The following is a 27,140-nucleotide window of genomic DNA, read 5'->3' as shown; positions in this document are numbered from 1 at the left end:
TTTTTTTTTTTTTCATGTTTGGGCCACGTTTGACGCGCCCACAGTGTTCCAGAAAACAAAGTCGTGAGGAAAAACGTTTATATCCTATATACACTCCCCTAAGAGAATGTATAGATTTTCTGCAATATGCAAGGAGCGGGATGGTAAGCTCGCAAACTGCCGGCTATAAATTTACGCGTCCACGGTGCCCCACTGATATTCTTATGTATTACATCAAACCGTTTCTACATTGTACTAAAACCTTTTTCCTGTCTTATTCACTTGTGTGCACTGTAACATATGCAAAATTAACGCCCATGGAATTAAAACTATTCGACAGTAACACACTGGAAATGTATGGAAATTTTGTAACCCTAGAGGTCAGGGTATTAAAGAGTGTATAGCAGTTATTCACTTATCACTAAAACATCTTGAGCGCATTGGTCCTGCAAGGACAATCAACACCAAAGGGCAAGTAATAATAACAGAAAAGTAATCGTACAGACCTATGCAACGTTTTGCGAAGCAACGTAGTATTTTAAATGTTTCCCACTAAGCCTCCCAAAATGGACAACTTCTGTAAGTTCGTTCGTTTCCGATTTGAAAGCCTCCACTCCGTGACAGTCATAGAAATTTTGACGTATACATTAGCTATATACACTCCCTGTACCCTTGGGGTCATTAGGTATTATAGAGGAAGTGGGTCTAAACTACAACTCGTGGGAACATAAATACATGGATGGTACATTGTTTATAACATGAAATGCATAATAACACACTGCATCTACCTTGTACATGGAAGTGGTTATACAAACGCTTTTTAAACTCTTTACTGTCGATAACTGACGAGAGAGAGCCGCGGAGGAGATTACACACAGCCGTGCGAGGTAAGAGCGATTCTTGCAATGACCTCATTGACCTCAATGACTCTTGCTAATTGGTCGTGGTCAATGCGATGAGATGTATAGCGACTAACGATTGTCCCAGTAGGTCCTTATGATAAAAAAGTTATGCAATTAAAACGAATTATTCTGCAACGAAGTAAAACACTGGGGAAACCAAATTTATTTTTTATAGTACATACATGGTGGTCCTTACGCAGACATGACGCGAAAAGAAGACAGGACAACACAACACAGACACTCAATCGCTTTCTAAAAACTGAAATTTTATTATAAATTTATTTTGTCAGAAAGGAGTTGTCTATGTCCTCCCGTCCTGCCTTCTTTTTTGCTCGCATACGTGTTGTCTCAAAACAGGGTGGCACATTTGGTTTCCACTCCATCCAGCAATAGGGATAGTAAACACTGAAATCAGAAGGACCGCAAATAATCCTAATAGAAAAGGATTGAAAATTGGGCTGTTTGGTGTGACATTAAAATCGATAAAAACCCCAGTGCAGGGCTACAATTAACAGACGACACATGCACATCGCTGAATTGAAAAAAAAAAAGAAGAAAGAACGAGTGCTTTATTTACCAACAACCCATGCCTGCTCTCCGCTCTGTCATTCTTCTCTCAACCTCTCCTTGATTGGCCACTTGTCTTCGTGTTTAGTAGATCATGGAGCAGAGAGCAGCTTATCTCAAAGGAGTATTTCAGTAAAGATAACACAAAACGTAAACACGAAGTGAAATAGCCAAATGGAAAATAAAGTATTTCGGTTGTCAGTTCAGTGTGTGCCTTTGTCGTCTTTTAAGTGTCTCCTTGCATTGGGGTTTTTATCAGTTTGAATCATAATAATTCGTAGAGTAAATTGTTTACACCCACATTACTGGGACAGGATGGATATCGTGACGATTTATATTTGGACATATTCTGAGAGTCGTTTTCGCGGTCTACTATTTCGCGCATTTCGGAGTTTTTCGTCGTTTAGCTTTTACATACCTGCACTCATACCTGCATAGCACGCTGTGCGCCAACCATTGCAAAGAATGATAGAGTTATGACTTCTCATTCGAAGAGAAAGGTGGGCGTATGCCTTTTTGTGGTAATTATCAAATATCCAAACTGCCACGAAAAGGCGTACGCCCACCTCTCCCTTCGAATTAGAATCGATAACCCTATCATTCTAGGCAATGGTTGGAGTACGGCGTGCTATGCGGTGAAGTTCTGTTTTTAGAGTGTGCGTTAATATGTGAAATTCATAGGAAAAGCGACGTCTGTAAGATGACCTACTCACTGAAATAATTGGAATCTGCATTGCAGAAGCGCTTACTGTATGCGGCAGAACCGGCAGATAAATGGCATCTGTATCACGATCGCGTGCCGACGTGAGAATCTCGAAACCCGTGTATTCCTTCACATATGCGCAATGCAGCTTTTCGCTCGCGTCCTGTCTTACTGTTTCCGTTGCAACAACTATTTGTCGTTTTATGAGGACAATACACATGTCTCCTCTGTGCCCTTGTACACTTTGAGGAGGAACGGATGCATGATTCACAGAACAGCAGAGAAAAACTTGATAAATGGCTTAAAAGACCTCCAATGTCCTCATGTCGAACAGAGTCACTAATTATAGATGGGTAGAAATCCAGCGAACCGGTAGAGATGTAGGAAGGGAGTTGCCTCAGGACAGAAGCCGCCGATATTTCGAACAGCGACTGTTCTTCTTCTGGGCACTGTCCTCATCATTGGCATGGTATTTGAAGGGTTAGGTGTGACGTGTTTAAAGGTTCATGCGAATTGTGGGTCAACAGCCCGGAGGGAAGAAAGGGTCCGTGCGGGCGCTTCCGGTCAAGAGATCCAACGAGTCAAGAGATCCATCGAGTCAAGAGATCCAACCGGTCACGTGACAGGCGAGTCAAAAGGTCCGAAGCGTCAAGAGTTCCAACACGGTCAGGAGATCCAACGAGTCAAGAGATCCAACCGGTCACGTGACAGACGAGTCAAGAGATCCAACCAGTCAAAGCGTTATAGGGATCAGGATTCCCGACAAAAAAGAAAGTCTATCCCTTACCATGTTCATTGCAGAACGATTGAGCTGTACGTACAATTAAGTTAGGAAGTAGCACGGTATCAAAGGACCGTGGAAGTAGTATGCCCGGTAACAGTGAAGACTTTTCGGTGTTTTCTCTCTTCTTACCACACACGCACCCCCCCCCCCCAAAAAAAAAAAAAGTAAGCGAGAAAATCCTGAGGTTGTGCTGTAGGTTACGGCGGCGAGTCCACTTTTTTTGCCTTTGCACGTTTATGTCCATAGCCCCTAGCGCCGTAACACGCTATGAAAGAACGGATGCTTGTCACCAAGAATATTGAGCTCAACGTACAAAGAATCGTAGGCCGCAGGGCTTAAAACTTATCCTTGTCGCGTTCTTTTCATTGGCCCCCAACCCTTATCACGTTATTCTGTTCTTTTTTTTCTGACCGTGCGGGAAAATACTGTCTGACTCTGCTTTCCAATCAACATTGACCTGTCACGTTCATTGACCTCCCAGTATACCCAAAATGCAGGGTATACTGCTGGACTTAGACTTGTCTCTGTACTTCTGTGTCCATTGGCGCAGCCGTCCCCACGTTATGCCAGAACTGAAGTTTGTTACCGGTAATAATGGGCCCAGCCGCAAAGTGCTTTGTCTTTGTTCTTTTTGGACGGCGGGAAAAATTAAGGGAAAACTTGATACAGAACACACACACACACAAAAAGAAAGATGTTCGGGCATATGAAGCTATCTTTCGTACCGTGAGAGAGTCCACGATCAGACGGTTCCGCCATGTAGAACGTCTGTCCACAACAGCGACTTGGCTCTTCGACTACGAGCCTGCTATGATACGAGAAGTGATTGAATAATCAACGTGTTTGAAACAGCAGCCGGCCCATCCAACGTGAGTGTACATAGCCCACGCTAACTGTAGAAATAATCTCTAACACCAAACGCTGTCAAAAAAAAAAAAAAAGACAGCATTCCTATAAATCCTGTGTTACAAACAGGTTGATCTTACAATGCAACCACCTGTTTTCAACACAAATGACATGACACAAATGACACAAGAGAACTGTCGGTTTTTCTTTGACTGCGCTATGTGTTACAAAGTAAGTAGAGAGAGAGAGAGAAACATGATGACGACGATATGGGGATGTAAAGTAAGTAGAGAGAGAAATACATGATGACGATGATATGGGGATGACTTCCGGTCATTGAGCAGAATGCTACCCCATTGCTATTGGGGGAAAATGAGAGGATGGTGATGAGGATGATGCTGACGACGCTGAAAGGGTTTTAGAGAGAGTCAATCAGGCCGGTAGTTTGCAGGAATTTGATGAAGGGTCGTAAGACGGACATCTGCGTTCGTGTGTCCCATGTTAGAGTTAACGACGTAACACAAAGGGGTCAAAATATCCAGGCCTGGCAAACCCTCAGACGAGTCAAGAGATCCAACCGGGTCAAGAGATCCAACGGGTCAAGAGATCCACCGAGTCAAGAGATCCACCGATGGATCTCTTGACTCGATGGGTCTCTTGACCCGTTGGATCTCTTGACGTGGAATCCGTGCGGGCTTCTACGGCCGGAGTGAATGGCTGCTTTGTTAGGGTGTGGAGGGGATTATGTGAACCTAGTAATCTAGGCTACAGACCGGTTACAGAAAATGGAAGGTTCACGAACACGTGGACGAAACGGGACAACAGGCAAGAATTGGCAAGCATAGCGAAAGATAAGGAGGTTAGTGGTTACGTGGGGAAAATTCCAGAACAAGCAAAGCTTTTTTTTAATAATATTTGTAATACAAAGTTGTGGCATGCAATAAAGAATGCAGAAAGCAGTGGTCATGCAGAACATAACAGATGATAATGGGGGTAAAAGGGAAAAGCATATTTTATTTGTGAAGTGTTTCTAGGGTGCCTTGTGATTTCTTGATACCGGACGGGTGAAGAGCGTTGAACTTGTATATGAGATAAGACTCCCTATCACGTCTGTCACGTGTGGATCTAAACCCGGTTTCTAGAATATATAGTTTAATGTTGTCAAAATTGTGACCAGGAACGTTAAAGTGTTCGGCGACTGCTTTGGGGAGTTTGTTGGACGTGTCGGTTCTGTGTCCGGTAAGGCGGTTGTTCATTTGTTGGCCGGTTTCACCAATGTATTGCATAGAGCAGTCGCCGCTTTCAATGCAGTATATGACATTGGAGCTTGTGCATGTGAATGCGTGGTTAACGGGGTGGGTGTAATTACTCGCAGTGCTTTTGATGGAGTTAGCGTGTTGAACGTGCTTGCATGTTTTGCAGCTCGGGAGGTTGCAGGGCCGCGTTCCCGTGTAGGGGCTCTCGTTTTGCTGATGTTGGCATTGACCAAGGAGTCTGCTAGGTTTTTTGCGCGTCGGTATGTCACCTGTATGGGATGGGTGAATATATTGCTAAGTCGGTCACTGCTTTGGAGGAGGGGCTCGTGCTTCTGTAGAATGGCTTTGATGCTTGGAAGTGCGTTGGAATATCTTGTGATGAAGCTTATTTGGCACGCGTCAGGATTTTTTCGGTTTTCCAGAACCTCGTTTCGATCGAGTGTGAGTGCCTTGCGACGGAATTCGGTTAGGAGGGAGTCTGGATAGTCCCTTTGGGCAAGTGTACTGCAGACTTCGTCAAGCTTCTCAGCGTAATATGTGTCGTTTGAACAAATTCTGCGTAGTCTTACACTCTGCCCATTAGGAATTCCAACCTTACAGTGGCGCGGGTGGTGACTCTTGAAGTGAAGGTATTGTTGTTTGTCAGTTGGCTTTTTGTACAGGGTTGTGATGAGGTTGCCGTTGTCTAGTGATATTGTGGTGTCGAGGAAGTTAATTAAGTGAGTTGACTGTTATGATGTGAACTTTATGGTGCTATGCGCGGTGTTCAGTAGATCTACGAACTTTTGAAATTCATGTTCTCTGTGTTCCCATATTATCAGTATATCATCGATGTATCGAAGGTACACAGTGGGTTTTAATGAGAGGGCGCTGAGAACTTTGTTTTCCAAGAAACCCATGAATATATTTGCGTATGTGGGTGCAACAGGTGTGCCCATACTTGTACCGTGTACTTGTAGGTAGTATTCGCCATTGAACTCGAAGTAGTTCAGTTTAAGGACCAAGTCCGTTACAGCGAGTATGGTTTCCGTGTCTTTTCTGATGTTTGTTGTAGAAAGGGTATTGCAGAGGGCTGTGATTCCGTCGTTGTGTGGGATGTTAGTATACAGTGATGTCACATCCAGCGTGGCTAGTATTGTGTCCCTACCAAATGTAAGAGTGTTGTTTATATCTCTGATTATTCTGAGGAGGTGGGGTGTGTCTTGTACATGCGATGGCAGTGTTGTCGGAATACGGTTTAAATAGTGGTCCAGGAATTTCCAGAGTCTTTCTGTTGGTGTGTTGTTATTAGATACAATTGGCCTGCCGGGGATGTCAGCCGTATAGAGCTCGTTGGCGTGTACCTTGTGGATTTTGGGCAGTAAATAGAAACGACCTGCGCCTGTGTTTGATGGGGTGAGATATCTGAGGTCATCACGTGTGATGAGCTTTCGTTCGTGGAGGTCCTGTATGGTATGGGTTATTAGCGCCGTGTACTCCTTTGTTGGGTCATGGTCCAGTTTGAGGCAGTGTTGCGTATTGTTGAGTTGCCTATGAGCTTCAGAAATATATTTATCTGTGTGCCAGATGACGATACTCCCACCCTTATCTGCGGGCTTGATAATGATATCATCTCTGTCAGCTAGCGCTTTGATGATGTCACGCTGTGTTTTAGTGAGGTTGTGACCACGCGAGCTTTGGGAAATACTGCGAAGGATGTCTTGCTTACTTGTTTAACGTACAGGTCTAATGCGGGTTCTCGGCCGTGATTTGGTGTCCAGGTTGATGGTAGTCGGAGGTCGTTGTTGTTTTCTTGTGTTGTATCAGCGAAGAATTCTCTAAGGCGTAGCCGTCTCGCAAAGTCTGATATGTCTTTGTGGATTTCGTATTCGTTAACAGAATTGAGTGTAGGGCAGAATGTTAACCCCCTAGAGAGGGCTTGTACTTCGTCGCTGGTTAGTGAGCGTGATATATCTATTACGGTGCTTGCGTCAGCGTTTTCTCGCGGTGAGTCAGCGATGTTGCGGAGAGTTGTGGTTGTGGTGCTGGAAATGATTTGTTCGGCTGCTGCGTGTGTCATGTTAGTGGGTCCGGTATCCGTGTCGTTGTTGGAATTAGGTTTTCCGAGTTTTTAGAGTTCCTTGTTAGCTAGCTCGCGGTTGAGTTGTTGAATGTGTAGTTCGAGAGTGTTTGCCTCCGCGTCGGTGAGACTGATATTGTTCATATGGGCCTGGATCGTAGCGAGTTGCGCGTGGCACTGTTTCTTTAATATTTCTAGAAACGTACGGGCTGTGTTGCTAAGGGCTGATGCCCACTCTAGCTCTAGTTCAGGTGTCAGTTTTCCTAATGCAGGGACTGTTTTAGGGCTGATGCCTTTAGGTACTGTGTTGTGAGCCAGGTGGTGGGTGTAGATTCGTAGATGATGTAGGTATCGGCTACGTTTCTCCATGAGTTTTCGCATTCGTAGAAAGTTCGTTGACTGCATGGTAGGCTGGTGATTAGATAGTCAATGGTGTTTTCTGCGTGATGCCGCCGCCCCACCGAACATGACGCACTTCATACTCCACGTAGGGATCAACGACATCGCACGGTCGACAGCACAACATGTCATCCAGGAATTCGAAGCACTAGTTTCCTTCATCACAAACAACAGACCAGGCGCTGAAATAGTACTGACAACAATACTTCCCCGAAGACAGAACAAACACCGAGCATACATATACCAGGACACATGGCTACACGAGTTCAACAGGAAGGCGCACGCTGTCAACAACCACCTCATCCACATGCGTCAGGTACACACCAAGGTTATGGTTATCACAGACGCAGCTTTCTTATACCACGCTGAAGCACATCTCGCTCGGGACGGCATCCACCCAAACCACGCAGGCGTACGACCTATGGCACACAACATCAAACACCTAATGGTCCATAGATGCCGTCCTGCACTGACAAACGCTCAAACACAACATCCTCAACCAGCTTACACTTTAAGTGCCAGCACCGCAAACACGCCAGAACACACGATGGCATGAAAGGGGACCACAACGACCACTGCACCCACGCATACACACGCGGCAAACGAGAACACTCCAAACACAACCCGCACACACACAAAGTTCACGCAAACTGTGACACGGAAGACCACAAGCACGCAAACACAGACAGATGACATCGAGGAACACAGCAAGTCTCCACAGCCACCGACCCCACAGACACGACGCACGCGCACATCTCGCAGAAAACACCGTTGACTATCTAATCACCAGCCTACCTTGCAGTCAACGAACTTTCTACGAATGCGAAAACTCATCGAGAAACGTAGCCGATTCCTACATCATCTACGGATCTACACCCACCACCTGGCTCACAACACAGTACCTAGAGGCCTCACCCCTAAAACAGCCCTGCATTAGGAAACCTGACACCTGAACTAGAGCTAGAGTGGGCATCAGCCCTTAGCAACACAGCCCGTACGTTTCTAGAAATATTAAAGAAACAGTGCCATGCGCAACTCGCTACGATCCAGGCCCATATGAACAATATCAGTCTCACCGACGCGGAGGCAAACACTCTCGAACTACACATTCAACAACTCAACCGCGAGCTAGCTAACAAGGAACACTCAAAACTCGGAAAACCTAATTCCAACAACGACACGGATACCGGACCCACTAACATGGCACACGCAGCAGCCGAACAAATCATTTCCAGCACCACAACCACAACTCTCCGCAACATCGCTGAGCCACCCCGAGAAAACGCTGACGCAAGCACCGTAATAGATATATCACGCTCATTAACCAGCGACGAACTACAAGTCCACTCTAGGGGGTTAACATTCTGCCCTACACGCAATTCTGTTAACGAATACGAAATCCACAAAGACATATCAGACTTTGCGAGACGGCTACGCCTTAGAGAATTCTTCGCTGATACAACACAAGAAAACAACAACGACCTCCGACTACCATCAACCTGGACACCAAATCACGGCCGAGAACCTGCATTAGACCTGTACATTAAACAAGCAAGCAACGACATCCTTCGCAGTATTTCCCAAAGCTCGCGTGGTCACAACCTCACTAAAACACAGCGTGACATCATCAAAGCGCTAGCTGACAGAGATGATATCATTATCAAGCCCGCAGATAAGGGTGGGAGTATCGTCATCTGGCACACAGATAAATATATTTCTGAAGCTCATAGGCAACTCAACAATACGCAACACTACCTCAAACTGGACCATGACCCAACAAAGGAGTACACGGCGCTAATAACCCATACCATACAGGACCTCCACGAACGAAAGCTCATCACACGTGATGACCTCAGATATCTCACCCCATCAAACACAGGCTCAGGTCGTTTCTATTTACTGCCCAAAATCCACAAGGTACACGCCAACGAGCTCTATACGGCTGACATCCCCGGCAGGCCAATTGTATCTAATAACAACACACCAACAGAAAGACTCTGGAAATTCCTGGACCACTACGTAAACCATATTCCGACAACACTGCCATCGCTTGTACAAGACACACCCCACCTCCTCAGAATAATCAGAGATATAAACAACACTCTTACATTTGGTAGGGACACAATACTAGCCACGCTGGATGTGACATCACTGTATACTAACATCCCACACAACGACGGAATCACAGCCCTCTGCAATACCCTTTCTACAACAAACATCAGAAAAGACACGGAAACCATACTCGCTGTAATGGACTTGGTCCTTAAACTGAACTACTTCGAGTTCAATGGCGAATACTACCTACAAGTACACGGTACAAGTATGGGCACACCTGTTGTACCCACATACGCAAATATATTCATGGGTTTCTTGGAAAACAAAGTTCTCAGCGCCCTCTCATTAAAACCCACTGTGTACCTTCGATACATCGATGATATACTGATAATATGGGAACACGGGGAACTTGAATTTCAAAAGTTCGTAGATCTACTGAACACCGCGCATAGCACCATAAAGTTCACATCACAACAGTCAACTCACTTAATTAACTTCCTCGACACCACAATATCACTAGACAACGGCAACCTCATCACAACCCTGTACAAAAAGCCAACTGACAAACAACAATACCTTCACTTCAAGAGTCACCACCCGCGCCACTGTAAGGTTGGAATTCCTAATGGGCAGAGTGTAAGACTACGCAGAATTGGTTCAAACGACACAGATTACGCTGAGAAGCTTGACGAACTCTGCAGTACACTTGCCCAAAGGAACTATCCAGACTCCCTCCTAACCGAATTCCGTCGCAAGGCACTCACACTCGATCGAAACGAGGTTCTGGAAAACCGAAAAAATCCTGACGCGTGCCAAATAAGCTTCATCACAAGATATTCCAACGCACTTCCAAACATCAAAGCCATTCTACAGAAACACGAGCCCCTCCTCCAAAGCAGTGACCGACTTAGCAATATATTCACCCATCCCATACAGGTGACATACCGACGCGCAAAAAACCTAGCAGACTCCTTGGTCAATGCCAAAATCAGCAAAACGAGCGCCCCGTACACGGGAACACGGCACTGCAACCTCCCGCGCTGCAAAACATGCAAGCACGTTCAACACGCTAACTCCATCAAAAGCACTGCGAGCAATTACACCCACCCCGTTAACCACGCATTCACATGCACAAGCTCCAATGTCATATACTGCATTGAATGCGGCGACTGCTCTATGCAATACATTGGTGAAACCGGCCAACAAATGAACAACCGCCTTACCGGACACAGAACCGACACGTCCAACAAACTCCCCAAAGCAGTCGCCTAACACTTTAACGTTCCTGGTCACAATTTTGACAACATTAAACTATATATTCTAGAAACCGGGTTTAGATCCACACGTGACAGACGTGATAGGGAGTCTTATCTCATATACAAGTTCAACGCTCTTCATCCGTCCGGTATCAACAAATCACAAGGCACCCTAGAAACACTTCACAAATAAAATATGCTTTTCCCTTTTACCCCCATTATCATCTGTTATGTTCTGCATGGCCACTGCTTTCTGCATTCTTTATTGCATGGCACAACTTTGTATTACAAATATTATTTAAAAAAAAAACTTTGCTTGTTCTGGAATTTTCCCCACGTAACCACTAACCTCCTTATCTTTCGCTATGCTTACCAATTCTTGCCTGTTGTCCCGTTTCGTCCACGTGTTCGTGAACCTTCCATTTTCTGTAACCGGTCTGTAGCCTAGATCACTACGTTCACATAGTCCCCTCCACACCCTAACAAAGCAGCCATTCACTCCGGCCGTAGAAGCCCGTACGGAACCTTTCTTCCCTTCGGGCTGTTGACCCACAATTCGCATGAACCTTTAAACACGTCACACCTAACCCTTTAAATACCATGCCAATGATGAGGACGGTGCCCAGAAGAAGAACAGTCTCTGTTCGAAATATCGGCGGCTTCTGTCCTGAGGCAACTCCCTTCCTAGAGTCACTAAATAGGGTTACCCGAACCCCGCCAACCAGTCAGCAGCTCTTTGGTTTTCTGGCTGAGGATTTTACTCTAAAAAGCGGGGTTATTCTGATCGTTCGGAGTTTCTGCTTTAGATTTTGTCGACGAATGTTTTTTTTATTCAGATTTTGCGGGTGTATATACCAAACCCCGCAACCCTATTTATAACGGAGTCGAGAACCACAAAATCCCGTGGCTTCGCTAGGATACTAAAGTGGGGTGGTTGGTATGACATCCTTGAAGTACAAAAACGCAGCAAAAGATAAGAGGGACATGAGACAGAAAACGCACAGCACAACTGCGTTGTTTCGGTTAGTTAAGTTCGTCCGCATTATTAGAGATGCGGATGGCACAGCCACTATCGCTCCTGGTCACGAACGTTGATGTAAGAATCAAAAAGGAGGTACGGCTTCGGTGACAAGGCTGATACTGTGGATGGTCTCTTAACTATTCCTGTTCCACTATGAGGGGCTGCTGCTGTCAAAGACGAATGCAAACTGCAAGTCTTCAACTACATTATGACTGACCCAGTGGCGTAGTAGTTATCATAAACCCCTCTTAGGCTGGGACGTGACTATGGCTCGAATCCTGTAAGCGAGTCTTTGGGTGCTTTCTCTGGGGTTTCATCGGAGATTCTAAGTCCTAGTGTCCTCACAATTCCCTACGAAGTAGGCCCAGGGCATACCATTACCCCCTAGCAGCATGCCGCCATATTGGCACGCAGATCAAGCGTCACGACCACAAGTTTACAACTACCAGTGCCGAAAGTGCCTCAGGTTTCGGATGGACCACATGCGTTCGTGGTGTAATATAGCACAGCGTACCCGTGGTGTTGCGGCCGGAACCGCGACATGTCCTCTGTTGAAGGCCATATCAGAGCTTTTGCTATGTATGTGGACAGGTAGTCCAGGGTTTCACACTGAACTCAAGGTAACGTTTGGTCGTGTCTGAAAAGAAATTGTATCTATTAGTTGCAGGACCAACCATCGAGGAACCGGCCAAGTTATTGGAAGGCATCAAGATTGGTAAGTCTCATTCTTTAATAATTGTATGGAATGCACATCATATGTATCAGATACGAGTGGTGGTGGTGGTGATGGTGAAAGGGCTTGCCGGGCAAATACGAGTACATATGCAACTGTAGCCCCAATGGCCAATCGTTGCCCATTCCTGCATCATCAAGGCTCAGGAACAATAATAAGGTAGACTAAGGTCACATTCATAAGCACTAACTTAGTCTGCGGACTCGTGCGAATGCTTGGCCCTAGTTAGCTGACAGTACGTTAGGTTGCAAAGGGGTAGATGTGGGGAGGGGAAGAGCGTGCTATATGCAGCGGAACCGCAGCTGACGGAGCGCCCACAGCAGGGCCGGCGGGGAGGGAACACTCCATTAAGCCATATGTTCGCTCAATCTGTGAAGGTAGCCGCCGTGCTTGTTCAGGTCTCTCCCCCATATGTCACGGCAGCGCTCAGCGAATGCAATTATCGCTACTACTTGGGGTCAGCGCGCTCTTGAGATGAAAACTACGCAAATCCCTCATAGCACCTCTGTTGCGCTTCCTTTGCTGGTTATTTCGGAACGACGCACTCCTAAAATAGACTGAAACAGGAACGAGCTTGGGAGAGGAACAAGGAGAGGAACAAGCTTGGGACAACAGTGATCAAGGGGGTGATCAAGTGAGGAAGGGGGCGCTTGCCCCCCACAACCGGCTCTGACTTTTTGTGTGTGTGTGACCTTGCCAGAACCCTGCCGACGTGACCAAGTCTGCACATCTCTGAAAGTTCCCGCCGCATTTCTCATATTTTTCGCTTTCGTTCCGTCCCCCGGAAACAGCATACGATCTGTCGTGAACAATGTGGGATTGTGGAGTGGCGCCCGTGTCCGATATCTTGCCCTTTCCCCTGAAAAATTGCCTAGCAGCGCCCCTGACAGTGATATTAGTGTTGGGACACAAGTGAGTGACAACTGATGGATGCCGTAAAGTACTCAACTGAGTTTACTGGTAATCTGTCGCGAGCGTATGCAATAAAAGGAATAGAGACGATGATGTTGGCATCTCCTCTACATACCCCTCTCAGCGTAGCGGTCGTAAGAGGGATTGGTGCAGACGGAAGATGTCCAGTGCAGCTGGCACAATCAGGATGGGCTGTCGGTTGGATGACGCCTACCGTAGGGCATGCAGGGCGAAAAGCGGTTGCTAGGGAAGACTGGGCTGGGGCTACATCCACTGGCGTTATGGCATAACCACCTACCTCACCTCACCATACCTCACCTACGTGTCGTCCTTATCCTCCTCTTCGTGGTGTCGACTGGTTGCCGTTGTATTGGCGGCTTGCCCAAGGCAATGGTTATTGAGGAAGACCAGCCTGAAAGCTCGTGAGGGCTGGGTTATTGGACGAGATCGGCATGCCGCGACCGCTACTGGAGCCTGTTGCTCGGAAAGGTACCACTGGTGAATGAGCACCATCCCGAACGCGCTTTGGGGTTTCGCGTAAACAAATAGGATCCACTGCCCCGAATTAGAAAGACAACTTTTTCGTTCCGTTGCCCCTGGCAGGCACCTCGAGTGAATGATATATAAATCACACTTTTTTTTTTCGTCGTGTGTTTTGAGAGCCATTGATTTCAGTTATCGCAAGCATTCGGATAAAACCTGTGAGGACGACGACAGGCCTAAACGGATATACTGCAACGCGTAGACAACGGCCACCAAAATGCGAAGTCTGAGAACGACCGTTTATTCAGTTCGCCAGTCCCACGCCACAACGAAGCAAGACGTCGCTCGCCCGCCTTGGCAGTCTCGCTAGCAAGAAGATGTCGTATCACGTTGCATTCCAATACCCGCAGTTGCCTCGTGATAACCTCACCTAGCAATCACGCACGGTGCTATACTTTACTAGGCACTCCTGCGCTTCTGCGCTCTCGTGGCGCCATCTATCATCCGAGCTGAGTTTTCGCCGCAGACCACAGGAATTTCAGAGGGGATAGCCCTATCACGCTGTCGCACTAAGAGCTACTACAGCGCTGTAGTCCTGGAGGAATAATTATTTGGTGCTCGAAATCACGGGAACTGTTTCGCTCTGTAACGAGATCTGGACCTTGCTTGCACGAAGCTCTTTGAGTGCAACACTCAAAATGTTTCGTGCAAGCGAGCCGTGTTTCGCTGCATGTGTCGGGTCGCCTCTGAATACCCGGGTTTCTCAAACGAGGGCGAGTATGGTTGACAATACTTGCCCGTGCCGGATGACGATGAAAACCGTATAATCTGAATGTTGATTATCAAGAATCCTAACTACTATTTTTGCAATGTTGCTAGACGTGGCCCTTGTAATAGGTGACATGCTCGAATTATCTCGAAGCGCTGTATATGCTGGGCACGCCATCATACTCCAGTGGATATCAGACCACTCATGCAAGTCTGTTCACGACGCAGCCGATGCTGTGGGGTGTACATCACATGAGAAGCATCGTGCTGGACATGGATGTATATAGTTCACTAAATGTATGCTGACACATGTGTCACTAACTGGCCAAGGAACAGTGGCTCGCTGGCGAGGCTTTATCCTCCCCGTCATGTTTACCGAGTGCTGACTCTTACCTTACCGCCATCTCTTCTGAAGTCGTTCACGATGCTGTTCCACTGCCTAAACCGCTGCCTAAACACTGCCACGCCCTACAGCAGACGACTAACTACATAGAGGAAAGCTGACTCTGCCATCTTGCAAAATGTGTGGGACTTGCTTTTGTGTGGGACTTACATAAATATATATTCGCTGTCTTGCCGACAATATAATCAGCATCGACAACATCTTTAGACAAGTTGGTGGATTTACTGTGACTGATTTCGGAGGTCCGTCCACCCTCTCCGTGGCCTCCGTGTCCACCTCGTCTTCTTTTCAGGGGAAGGTTGGGCAAGATGAGACAGCAATTTGCCATTGAATATGATTTTTGTTTCGTGTTTTGTCAAAAAAACTAGCCATAGGCATAGTCCGAGATGTCTACAACTTCTTATCTATAAATCAGAACGGATGTGGCCGGTTCTAAAATAAAACGAGAACAGACAATTCAAAAATTCAAAAATGCAGATTGTCTCATCTTGTCATACCACCCTCATATGTGAACGTCACTCTGTGCACTAGATTTTATCTTCTATACAATTAACCAACCAGGAAGGTGACGACGAAAATGTGCTCACATATTTTATGCGCCATTTTGTATTAATGACATTCTACTTTCCGTTGAGATGTGAATAATTTTAATAGAAAGCGATGACTATCGTTGCGCGTTTCTTTCCTCCCTCAGAACAACGAAGTGAAGAAGACATCAATCCAGAAATTCATGTATTCATCGACTACATCTATTATAGCAAATATGACTTCAACAGAGATGACATTATTGTGTATTTTGGAGCTGCACTAAATTCGGTACGTTCTCTTCCTCACTTGTGTCTTTCTTTCTCGTGAGTGTGTTGCTAATACTGTGAGTTATCCTTCTGATGTCTGGTTTTATTGCGTACAGATCAACCTAAGGTACAAAACAATACAGGAATTAAAGATAACACTGTGTATCGTGGGATTCACCTTCTATTCCGACGTAAGTATTACGAAGAACAAGAGCTTGTACAGTGTGAAGTTGTCAACTTCACCGGCATGGTCTCCACAGGGGGTACCTGGGTTCTCATATGCCGTGACGTTTAGCAAGAATGCCACAAAGATACTCTTTTGCCGTTGATTAACTGCTTTATTCAGTGACCCCTGCCTATGGCCGCAGTCTCTGAGATCCAGCGGACGAATCCTACCTCTATGCCTGAACGTCGGTTTTATCGAATCAAAAGAAGCTATCGGTACTCTTATATCTTAAACGTCAGCCTAAATCCGTAGAATATCTTTCGCCGTGCCCTAAGCACATCAGGAGATATACCATAGCCGATATGCTGATGGAAAGTGTCACGTCGCGTGTAACAGGTTGCCCATGCATTTTCGGAATATTCTTTCACAGGAGGGCGTGGAACTCACCTACTTAAAGAAGATTAGGAACAGTGATTATAATGACATGATTGGAACACTTGAAGCCTTCAAAGAATACTACAGGGTGAATGACCCGCAACTATTTCGACGGGTGGACGTGCTAGTGCACGTGACTGGGTGCGTATAGACCAACCATCGGACGACACTCTATGCAACTCGTATCACATGAGCAAAGCTGCTGAATTCTTCCGCGGATTTCTTAATTTTCCCGAAGTACACCGTATGTAGCTCATGAACCTTCTTGACTTTGTAAGGCATTTAATATCGAATACTTTTATGTAGACACGGGAAACGGGAGACCGATTTTCTATATCTGCTTTGTTGATAACATTTGTAGATAAAGGGATAAATGCAGATGGCTACATTTCTTGGTAAAGGGAGGAGCCTTTCATGTATCCATTATGTACGGCATCAGCGCTGCAAAATGGGCTCCGCCTCCCGTTTTCAACAAATCTGGGACGAGAATGTTGTCATTCGGGATGATGGTCGGCTAGGAGCGTGCTATGTGGTGAAGATAATATTTAAGAGTGTAATGGCAGAACGTTATGCGTACCTCCATCTTGGTGTCAGAATGGGTGCTACAATTCTTAAAATGACGTAACAACCTATAGAGGCATCTGGATGACGGTACGTCTACTCGCCCGTATCCGGGAAAAAAATGCGTTTTTGTATTAACGCTGCACATGTTATAAAGGAGAAGTATCGAACAATAAATTGTAAATAGAATTACGAAGCGTAGAAGAACAATATCACACCTACTACGCCCGTAACTAAATACTTGCAGATAGGAGTTCTTACGTCCTCTAAGCTATCTTCTTTAAGTCATCATTGATCCGATAAACGGTTGATTTAGGCGGAACCTTACTCGCACCTATGTACTTGCCTGTGAACTCACTTTGATGAAGAGCAATGATGATTCCACGCGTTCCCTTGGGTCACCATTATGAGAAGAAGAGCACCTCCCCTTTAAATAAATCTGCTTTCTTTTACCTTTCGAACTGAATGATAAAGTGACATCAGCCACCTGTTGTCTTTATCGATTTACTGTAAGCTAACGAAAAGACAAATGAAATTATTTTAGCAGCCCATTTTTCGGCATGGCTGATATTCAGAACGAACAGGGCTTCAACAATTTATGTCAGTCTCAAATCCTTTGTCCACAACTGTACATACCAGAATTTATCGGTGTGTACATGAAGTGTCTTTGAAGTGTACATTGTGTATTTCCCAATGGCGTATTGTATCACCTTGTACTTCATTCGAAGTTCTCCAATTGCACTAAGTGGATTTATGTAGTCCACAACTAGCGGTCCCCAGTCAACCATTCTGCATGCTGTGAGTTCGTCTGATGTGCCGTTTAAGTGAGACGAACTTGACAAAAGTACACGAATCATAGGATTACAACAATACGGCGTGGAGTACCTGCAGAAAGTACCTAGGCAGAAAAGCACTTGCGATACTGAACGCACATAGAATACCATGAGAGCTGACGTTTAAGGTAGACGGTTGGGAGGGCAACCACCCGGGATCCACTACAGAGATCACATATGGATAGAGCACACATTGTATATTATAATAACTTAAAACGGTTAGGAGCAGCTGAGGTTTATTTGAACAAGAACTTTCGTGCAAGAGGCTGAGGTTAGTTGTGTAACCTGAAGAAGTGCAGCCTCTTGCACGAAAGTTCTTGTTCAAATAAACCTCAGTTGCTCCTAACCGTTGTTATGTTACGTGTGTGATCCCCTCATCGCGGGCTCCTTGACAGTGTTTCTTCTCTTTTTTGTTTCCCATTTCGACGTATATTTATAGTAACCTTGCGTAACGTATGCACGTTGAAACATCCGTAGGAGAGACTTCTGTATAATCAACCGGGACAGGCTGGACTGCACGACTGGAGGTGTGTACCCAGCTCTATATAAAGAACTTTCCACTACCCCTTTCAATATTAATTTTGATTGGTTCTATTGTGCATTCGGATATGTTGATGTGAAGAAGCGCTATGGCACACGCGAGCTGGTACATAGTTACTAGACGTAGAACACGTGACAAGGAAACAGGAAGGACAAGACAACAGGTTCTCAAACGCAGCAGAATATTTAATGACAAAAACTTACCCTCCCGTACAGCGGAGCTATTCTCATCAAAGTAATCGACCTCGATTACTTTGTGTCTCGCCTATCATTGGTCGTTACGCGAAGAAAGCGTGAAGAACAGAGGTGAATGACACGCGTTCTCAGCCAATAGTCGAGCCCTTGATCCTGTAATCTTCGCGCTTTATCGGAGGGCTCATATCACTGCGAGGCCGCCCGTGTGGCCGTGCCATATGTGGGCGTAGAGTGCATAGCCTGCAGTGTGGCGCCACTTGACTCCGAACGTGGCGAAATGCGCAATGTTTCGCAATCTATGCACACGAAGGTTATTACACAGTGAACTGAATATCACCACATCACATTAATTGTAATACACGTTTACACCTATGCACCACGCTTTCCCCTCCTTTTCTCCCTATCGTTTATTTCAGTATAGCACATAGCTCCCCCATGTCGTAGGAAAGGGCGACCTTCCTACTGTTCATGCGCTAGAGACACCAGTGAGCGACGGCTAGGGATACCAGCTAGGGATAAATAAGGGCGGGGTCTATGGGCGGAGCATATTCTGGTAGGTCTGCCCAACAGTTCGTGACGTAAAGTAAACGAGCTCGATTACTTTTGACGAGAATAGCTACCCAGGGGCCTTATTCTCGTCAAAATAATCGACCTCGATTACTCTGTGTCTTTGTCCGTTATTGGTCTTTATGTGAAGAAGGCGTGGTCACTAAGGCGTGACGACCAATGTCATGCAATGAAGTAATCGAGCTGGATTACTTTGTGCCTCACAAAGTAATTGTCCTCCTGTGCTGTAAAACTTGCAAGCAGCCATGTGTTACATTCATAACACGTGTACATTTACGGCATAACTTGGGGTCAAGAGTCAGAATGATTGAACAGAGCATCATCACACTACTTTGCATACAAACGTGACGTCGTGCACTCCTTTTTAATACGCACCATTAATAAATATGGCATATGTTGACTTTAAGGCAGCGGACGAGGAAGCATAACACAACATCCAATGCTGTGTTTTGTGCCCCGCTTCCTGAAACTCATGGAAATGCCACCGTAGTCTACGTTACAACAGCTCACTTGCCCCCTTCTGCTTTGGTCATATTTTCGTGTTCTACATATTTATTTTATCGCTATCACAGGCATAGCCTATGTGGCAGGTGCCTGCACACTACATCGACAATCATTAATCGAAGATAGAGCCTGGTCCTTCGACATCGTCCGCGCCATGGCACACGAGGTGGCGCACAGGCAAGTTCTACATCGTCATTGAATAGGACGTTCTTTGGGCAGATCCACGAGATGCTTATTTCACCGAAGGCCTTTAAAACACGTATACGATGCAGTGTCCATGGTGTTCGACGTCGGAAGCGGCGGGTCCTTATTTTCGTTATGTTGTGACTCAGGTACGACCGTGAACATCAGATCATGTAAAAGACAGTGTCAGTTTGGGCGAGTTTCTGACGCATATTTGAACTAGCAATTAGTGCAACAGAAAAGAGGACGTGAACAGGACAAGCCCGTTTAGTACAACTGAAGAGGTTGCATATGGTGGCACACTTTTCAGAGACACGGGTTTGGGTTGCAGCACGCCTTCCTACAAGATCTGCCATGCTCACAGCAGCTCTAATATCACGCTACACACACGCTCTCAATCACATATACCTGCTCCCAGACAATAAAATGGGTTAGCAGCTATGCTTGCACAAATGATATGGATGGATAGATTTTTAAAGCTACCGTCGAGGGCCCCCACCGGCCACGCGTGGTGAACGGAATAACAAAGCTTGATGTGCGCAAGTGAAATGTTTTTTTTTTTTTTTGAAGTTATGAGCGTGCAACAGCTGGTCAGAAATAGTTTACGTCCATGCAGTCGCTGTAACTTGTGATCGATGTCTTTTTACATTTTACACGGGAATGGCAAGGATCCCAGACATTGTTCCCATTGAATCAAAATTATAACTCCGAAAACGACACCTTACTTTTCCTCGTTAACCATATCGAGGAAGCGTACGCTAGTAAAATGTAACATGACATCACAATGGCGATAACTAATTTCAATTTCGTGAAGTGCATCCAATTTACTGCACTACAAAACCGCCAATCTCTGTGATGCGGTTGTTCTTAAGAGAGGAATAGCAGTGAGGGATCCAACCGAACTCAGGATGAAGACGGAATGACGATAGACGATGCACCACTGCCGTTATAAGTAGCGATCAGTTGCACGTAACTCGCATACCAAAAGAGATGTACGAATGACACGGACAATACCACGAAAGTTCTTCTTCTTTTTTCTTATACAAGGGCACTACGCAGTCGCCATTTTCAGCCAAAGACTTATACCAACCAGAGCTGTGCGTAACGCGTTACTCGGTAAGGGGTTACTGGTTTTGGTAACAAAGTAACGACTCAGTTACTTTCTAAAAATGCAACTAACAACGAACTTAGTTACAAAAATTAGTAACGCTTTACTGCAAGTTACTCATTGCTCCCCATCCCTGTCACCCATTAGTCACCACTAAACTGTCATCATGGCGGTTTTTCCTGCGCACATGGCGGCATTCCACCAGGCTGCCGCCTTGCTCTGTGCTCTAGTGCCCGCAGTGTTTCAACACTCAAAGTATTATTTGTAACACGACGGAAATTGATATTCTGGAGCTGGAACACAGAAGACAGGACAACACACAAGCTTCAAGTGCCCAAGAACAATGAAAGAAGGAAGTCACCGAGAAGGTTAGCCAGCTGTAGGACTCGAACCCACATCTTCTGGATTGCCGGTCATGGGGCTCTACCAATTGGGCTAAGCTAACACACCTCCCCAACGACTTCAAAGGGTGCGTCATTTAAAGGGATAAACCACATCCGCTCACTCGCTCACTTATTCCACTTTCATTCTCACATGTTTTCTCGCTCACACACACACATTCATACGGCGGAACGGCGCAAGCGGCACCTGTGCACTGACAGTGACCGACTGTGAGAAGTAGTTGGGGAGGTGTGTTAGCTCAGAACAATTCGGAGGAGCCCTAGCTGGACCGGCAATCGAGAAGATGTGGTTTCGAGTCCTACACCCGGCTAACCTTTTCAGTGACTTCCTTCTTTCAGTGTTCTCTGTGTTCCTCCTTTTAAAGGAGCATTAAAGTGGTATCTAACATGGCCAAAAAGTGCTGTCATCTTGTAAAGCAGTATATTAAAAGCATTCCCACAAAATATTTCTGTCCAAAGTTGTTTCACCAAGGTGCAATTAATTTGGAAAAGTCGCTGTCGCGGTGACAGGCCGGAGCGCTCCAACTGCAGACCACACCCACTCTAGTGTGACGTTGGTGGTAGAGAGCCCCTCATTCGTTCGTAGGAATAACCGTCTGCTACGAACATTGCGAGCTGTTTCTTGTTGACTTCTATTCTTTATATGATTTACATCACGTTTTCTAAAAAAACAAAGCCGGATGCAGCCTGAGAAAATAAGATTACCATCACAAGGGTAATATATCCGTGGCTTCTATGCAATCTCAGAATTCACAGTAGCAGAAAGCAAGGCGGCGGTATTGTGGCGCCACCTGTTAGCCACTGAACCAATTGCGCGGTGAAAACGGTCGGACAGGCTGCACACTATCGGGGAGCATGGGGTTTTCGCTGTACAAGCGCAGTTAATTTCGGGCTGCACCACTCCTTCTTCCCGTGGTGTCTGCGGTCCCAAAAAATCGTGGTTATGTCGTGGACAGCCTTCAAACCCTCCGTTTCGGACATCACGTAGCCGGAGAACGCATGGCCTCTCCGAAGCGGTAGCAGACGCTCACGATGCACGATGCCTGCACGATGTTGCTCACCTCGATCATGTGATCCCAGGTCCAATGAGGAGTGTCCTCACCACTTGCGTCACATAGCGACGCGCGTGGTGGCGCTCATCACGTGCCCATCGTGAAGGCGAAGGAGGGTGTTTCGCGCACGGGAGGTTCGGGGAGCTATTGCAGGCGTCCCAATTTCGCTACGGTTGCACTAATTGTGGGAAAACTGTTTTCGGCCGCCTAACATTCCATACTGACCAAAAACAGAAACAAAGTTGTGGGCCTCTAGACTGCTCCTTTAAGCTTTCGCTGCGCTGAGAGAGTGTAGCGCTTTCTCTCTCTGTCCTTACTCGTGAACTCATTCAGTCAGCTTTGAATACCAGTTGCTACTGAAGTGCGATTCATCATAAATGCGCTGAAAAATATAAAGTAAGCGATGCTTTCTTATTTCTTCTGTCTGGTATGAAAATGTAACGTATGGAAGTATCTCCTTCCTTCCAAGTAATGGGAACACGTTCGTTTCATTTGTTAGTAACGGGTAACGTATTTAGTTACTATTTGTTCGAAAGAACTAGTGACGTATTTAGTTCTCTTTTTGGGCAACGTGTACAACTCTGATACCAATGGTGAAGCGGTTTTCTCATCCAGTCAATGAAGAATTCAGATTGAGATTTATTTTCATCGATACAAGTACAGATGAAGGGTATGCCGCGGTCATTCTCTGTGTCAACGTGCTCTTCAAATTTGTATAGTGTACTGTGCCAAAACTCCGTACTGAGTACTGCGTTCCAGCTTAGTAGTGCACGCAGCGTAAGGGCCTTCATTAACATTCCTTTTATATGATACAGCTTGGGTTGCGTTCATGATGGAGAGCCACCGACCCGGCGTGTGAGAGGTCATCCAGGAGCCATTGAATGTCCTTGGTCCTGGGGTTACATTATGAGCTACGTGCAACGAGACAACAACGAGTACAAGTTCTCGCCGTGCTGCGTCGCTCAAATGCAGTACGTCTCTGCGTAAGTACATGTCTTTTGCCTCACTGTTGTCGGATAGTCTGCAGTCATCGCGCTTGATAAGCACAGGCAGGCATAATGTAGAATCATTATAAAGGGACTGTAGAGTCGATGGTAAACCTAAAGAATCTTTATGTCCTTAAAGCTCGTAACTTGGATGCTTGAGATATATAATTTTTACATAGATACGAATTTTGCGCGAAGAGAAAACTTCCTGACTTCGTGATCCAGCAACGCTGAGACTACTCGTGCGTCATCTATTCAGAACGTACTCAACTGTGCCAGCCAGCCTGCAATGTGCGCTGTACAGCGTGGTGAAAGCGAACAAAATAGTGGTTGTTGAAGATGCAGGATTGGAATGTCCCGGAACACCACAGAGACGTCCGTGGGGATTTGCACGGGGCTGCGACAGAAAAGCCTCTTTCACAGACCTGACATGTATTTATTAAGAAAACCCCACTGTTCCACAGGAATGGCAGTGGGTAGGGGATGACAATCGACAGTTTATCGAACGAAAGAGAGAGGAAAAAATATGTAGAAGTCACTCAGAAGGCAACGTACAGAACTTGCTTGAAAAGATAACACTGGACGAGGACAGGACAGGTCACGAAGAAGGGTGTACAACACGGTTGGCGATAGTTGTACGAAAACGATAAGGTTCAATTTTGCATCTCTGGTCGAGTCGCTCAAAATAAAAGGAGGTGTTAAGAGATATTTGCTTGGAGGAGTACCGATTAATTCGTAATAAACATCCCGTAGAACTTTCAAATGAGCTTTTGTTCTGCGGTTTTCTGATGACCCCCATCCCGGCATGGACTCTAAATAAACGTAGCGGACGTACGGCGAATAATTATTTGCTAAAAATCTTGCAGCTTGTTTCCGTATTTTTTCTAGTTTTTGCCTAAGAGTGATCTCCGAGAGGTCCCAAACGGCGCTGGAATACTCTAGAATTGCACGAACATATGCGTGGTAGACAATGTCTACGTGGTCACTGGTCAGTGGTCAGTCTAATCGCTCCGGAACAACGGCTGACGACAAGGAGCAGACGACGCGAAAAGAGAGAGGGGAACAGATGGTGCTGACCCAAGATTGATTTAGCCAGGTAACGAAGGCAGGAAAAAGCAACAAATCTTACCCTTCAACACTGTCATCTCCGTGACTCGAGCCATCCTGGGTGTTCGAAGCACAGGTACGATCGTAAGCAAAACAATATTTACGATGCACGCACTGGTCTTGTATGTGCTAATAGTTTATTCATAATTTAAATATAGGAAGCGCTATCTGTTGCTCCACTATTACACATATACGAAATCATCTACCACCCGAGTACGCTTCATTATGCTGCTCCACTGCGCATGTGTAACAGTTTGTCTCTTCATACTTGTATCCGTGCTGTGTGTACGTGCATTGTAACGCGGACGTCGTACAGTTTTTAGATTAAACTGGAAGCGACGTTCACATCTCGAAGCTGTAGACCAAGACTAACACGTGTGAACAGATGAGTGCAATGCACCCCTGTTGTTGGCCCCGAGAAAAAAAAGAAAAAGAAAAGGGTTCGTCATGACGAGACCGGCCATGATAGCGTGAGTGTTAGCAGATCACCAACGATGCCATATATTTAGCACCGGACTTATTATGACCACTCATTGAAGAAATACGAACGGGTAATCACTAAGTGTACATTTAGCTCTAGGAGAGCAATGGATCTCAAGTGAAACTTCCTGTTTATTTATGGTTATCACGTACCCTTTGTCAAAACCTGTGATATCTGTATGTATTTCGAACTGATATGTGTCATTAAACCTCATATGATTAGTATGGTTCGGTCAGGAAAAGAGGAAGGGAATACAACGCAAACGAAGCCCCCGAATGCAAACATGCTATGGCCATTTATGCACTGCTTATTATTCATACTGCTGACGTCATGTCTGACGTCATTTATTTACAATTGTAGTAGTCCGCGCAACGGATGGATGACGCTGACTGTCTCTATCGTGTCGTCATTCTGAAGACACAGAAGCCTATGGAAGTTTCGCAACCTGTCTATATATACTTTCACTGATCTTCCTACAAGTTACAACTGTATAAACCGTAGCAACGGTGGTCAAGGGTTGCCGTCTTTATTTTAAACAGGTTTAATAGTAGTTAATAATCTGTCTCAACTGCCTTACGTAGCACTTCACAATCATGGTTTCTGTCCTGCAATCCAGGTCGGCCCCGCGCTGTGTCTCGTTGCAGACGTCTGTTAACTCCACGGTCAGCAAGCTGTCAATATTTGAAATTCATTATTGGTTAAAGTATCAAGAAGTGGCACGCAATGGCTTGTGTGCGTGTCATAAAAAACGAGCAGTACATGGTGCCTGCATCTCACTTTCTCTTCCCCTTAAAGTCCTTCGTTTGATATCACTCTCCGTATGACATGGAAAGAGGTGTACCTAAGGACTAAATAATAAATAAACATAATGACTAAACTTAATAAAGCCGAATGACTTGTGTTATGTGGGAACAGGGGACATTATTTGCATTTTGGTTTGGTTTACATTTTGGTTCATTACATTACTTTGCATGATGCCCCTGAAGGTAGCATATTTATATAACAATATCAAAAAATGCACTTCCCAAGTGCCTTCTGTGCTTCTTTAAAGCCTCACAACATCGAGCTCTGTGACTAGGGTTGTGAGCCTTAAATTCTGTCCTTCGTCTACGTTTCATTGCCTCATCTGAACTGCTATACGTTGGTCTACATTGATTTCACAGACTTCCCCATATCTGACCGCCATTGATATCATTCGCTTATTCTGAACGCGACGACGCTCCGTGTGGCATTTACCGAATCCTTGTGTCATGGGTGTCACAGCCACGGAAATAATCTGGATCGATAGACAACTTTTTCCCGACTAGCCATTAAAACAGCTCAGGCTTCTACCATGAGAGAGATTAGAATAAACAAATCTTACTAACTGGTGCCACTGTGGAGTTGTGACTGAGATGCAAATGTAGCTTGGTCCTACTGACAAATCCAAATTGGTGTTGAGTCGGTCAATGCTCATCATATTGCGATCACACACTGCAACGACATCAATTAGATTCCAATATCCAAACAATGCACCAATCCACACCAAGTACGTATTCTCGTCCATATAGGGATATATCAGTAGGAGAAAGCTGTATTATGTTTTTATTAGTTATGTGGCGTTCGCAAAGACTTGCGAATGTGACCACTGAGAAAGTCGCGTTGAACAGCTGGAAGACTCGCTGCACTACGAGCTACTGAGAGGTGTCACGTGTTGTTGTCAAGTACGCTTTGCCTGTATTGTTCGTCCTTTCTAACTAAAGGGTTGAGTATCTTGCAGGTTACCCCAATACAAGTGCTTGTTCGTGAACAGCAGCCACACAGAAATGGAGAAGTCGCGTTCCCTGCCCGGATTCGTAGTGACGCTAAACAAACTTTGCGACATCACCTTTAGACATCGAGGATACTCTTACTTCTACGATTGGGTGAGCCCTATATACGCCTGCACTTTCTAACTATTCGAACAACTGGCACCTTAAGAGTCCATTAAATGTATTTGCGTCGTATTTCCTAGTGCGCACGGGATTCCAAGTATCCCGTAACACAATCTGTCACAATACTTACAAATCTGATGACATCCCCCACCCCCAAGCTACCTGCCAGAAGGACAGAAATACCTGCT

At 45.6% G+C, this 27,140-nt stretch overlaps 1 protein-coding gene across 1 annotated transcript in view; it reads left to right on the top strand.

Annotated features, from left to right (window-relative positions):
• LOC135392976 (venom metalloproteinase antarease-like TtrivMP_A) overlaps window positions 1-27,140 on the top strand; it is a 91,502-nt gene that overhangs the window by 28,148 nt on the left and 36,214 nt on the right. Inside the window, exons 5-12 of the mRNA XM_064623593.1 lie at window positions 12,489-12,542; window positions 15,821-15,942; window positions 16,037-16,111; window positions 16,517-16,662; window positions 18,393-18,442; window positions 19,790-19,898; window positions 23,281-23,448; window positions 26,799-26,943. Of these exons, the coding sequence (XP_064479663.1) occupies window positions 12,489-12,542; window positions 15,821-15,942; window positions 16,037-16,111; window positions 16,517-16,662; window positions 18,393-18,442; window positions 19,790-19,898; window positions 23,281-23,448; window positions 26,799-26,943 (869 nt within the window). The remainder of the gene's footprint in view (window positions 1-12,488; window positions 12,543-15,820; window positions 15,943-16,036; window positions 16,112-16,516; window positions 16,663-18,392; window positions 18,443-19,789; window positions 19,899-23,280; window positions 23,449-26,798; window positions 26,944-27,140) is intronic.

Source organism: Ornithodoros turicata, chromosome 4 (genome assembly GCF_037126465.1).
Source record: "Ornithodoros turicata isolate Travis chromosome 4, ASM3712646v1, whole genome shotgun sequence".
NCBI lineage: Eukaryota > Metazoa > Arthropoda > Arachnida > Ixodida > Argasidae > Ornithodoros > Ornithodoros turicata.
Note: the sequence above shows the minus strand (reverse complement) of the source record. Positions and strands in the feature narration are given on the sequence as shown.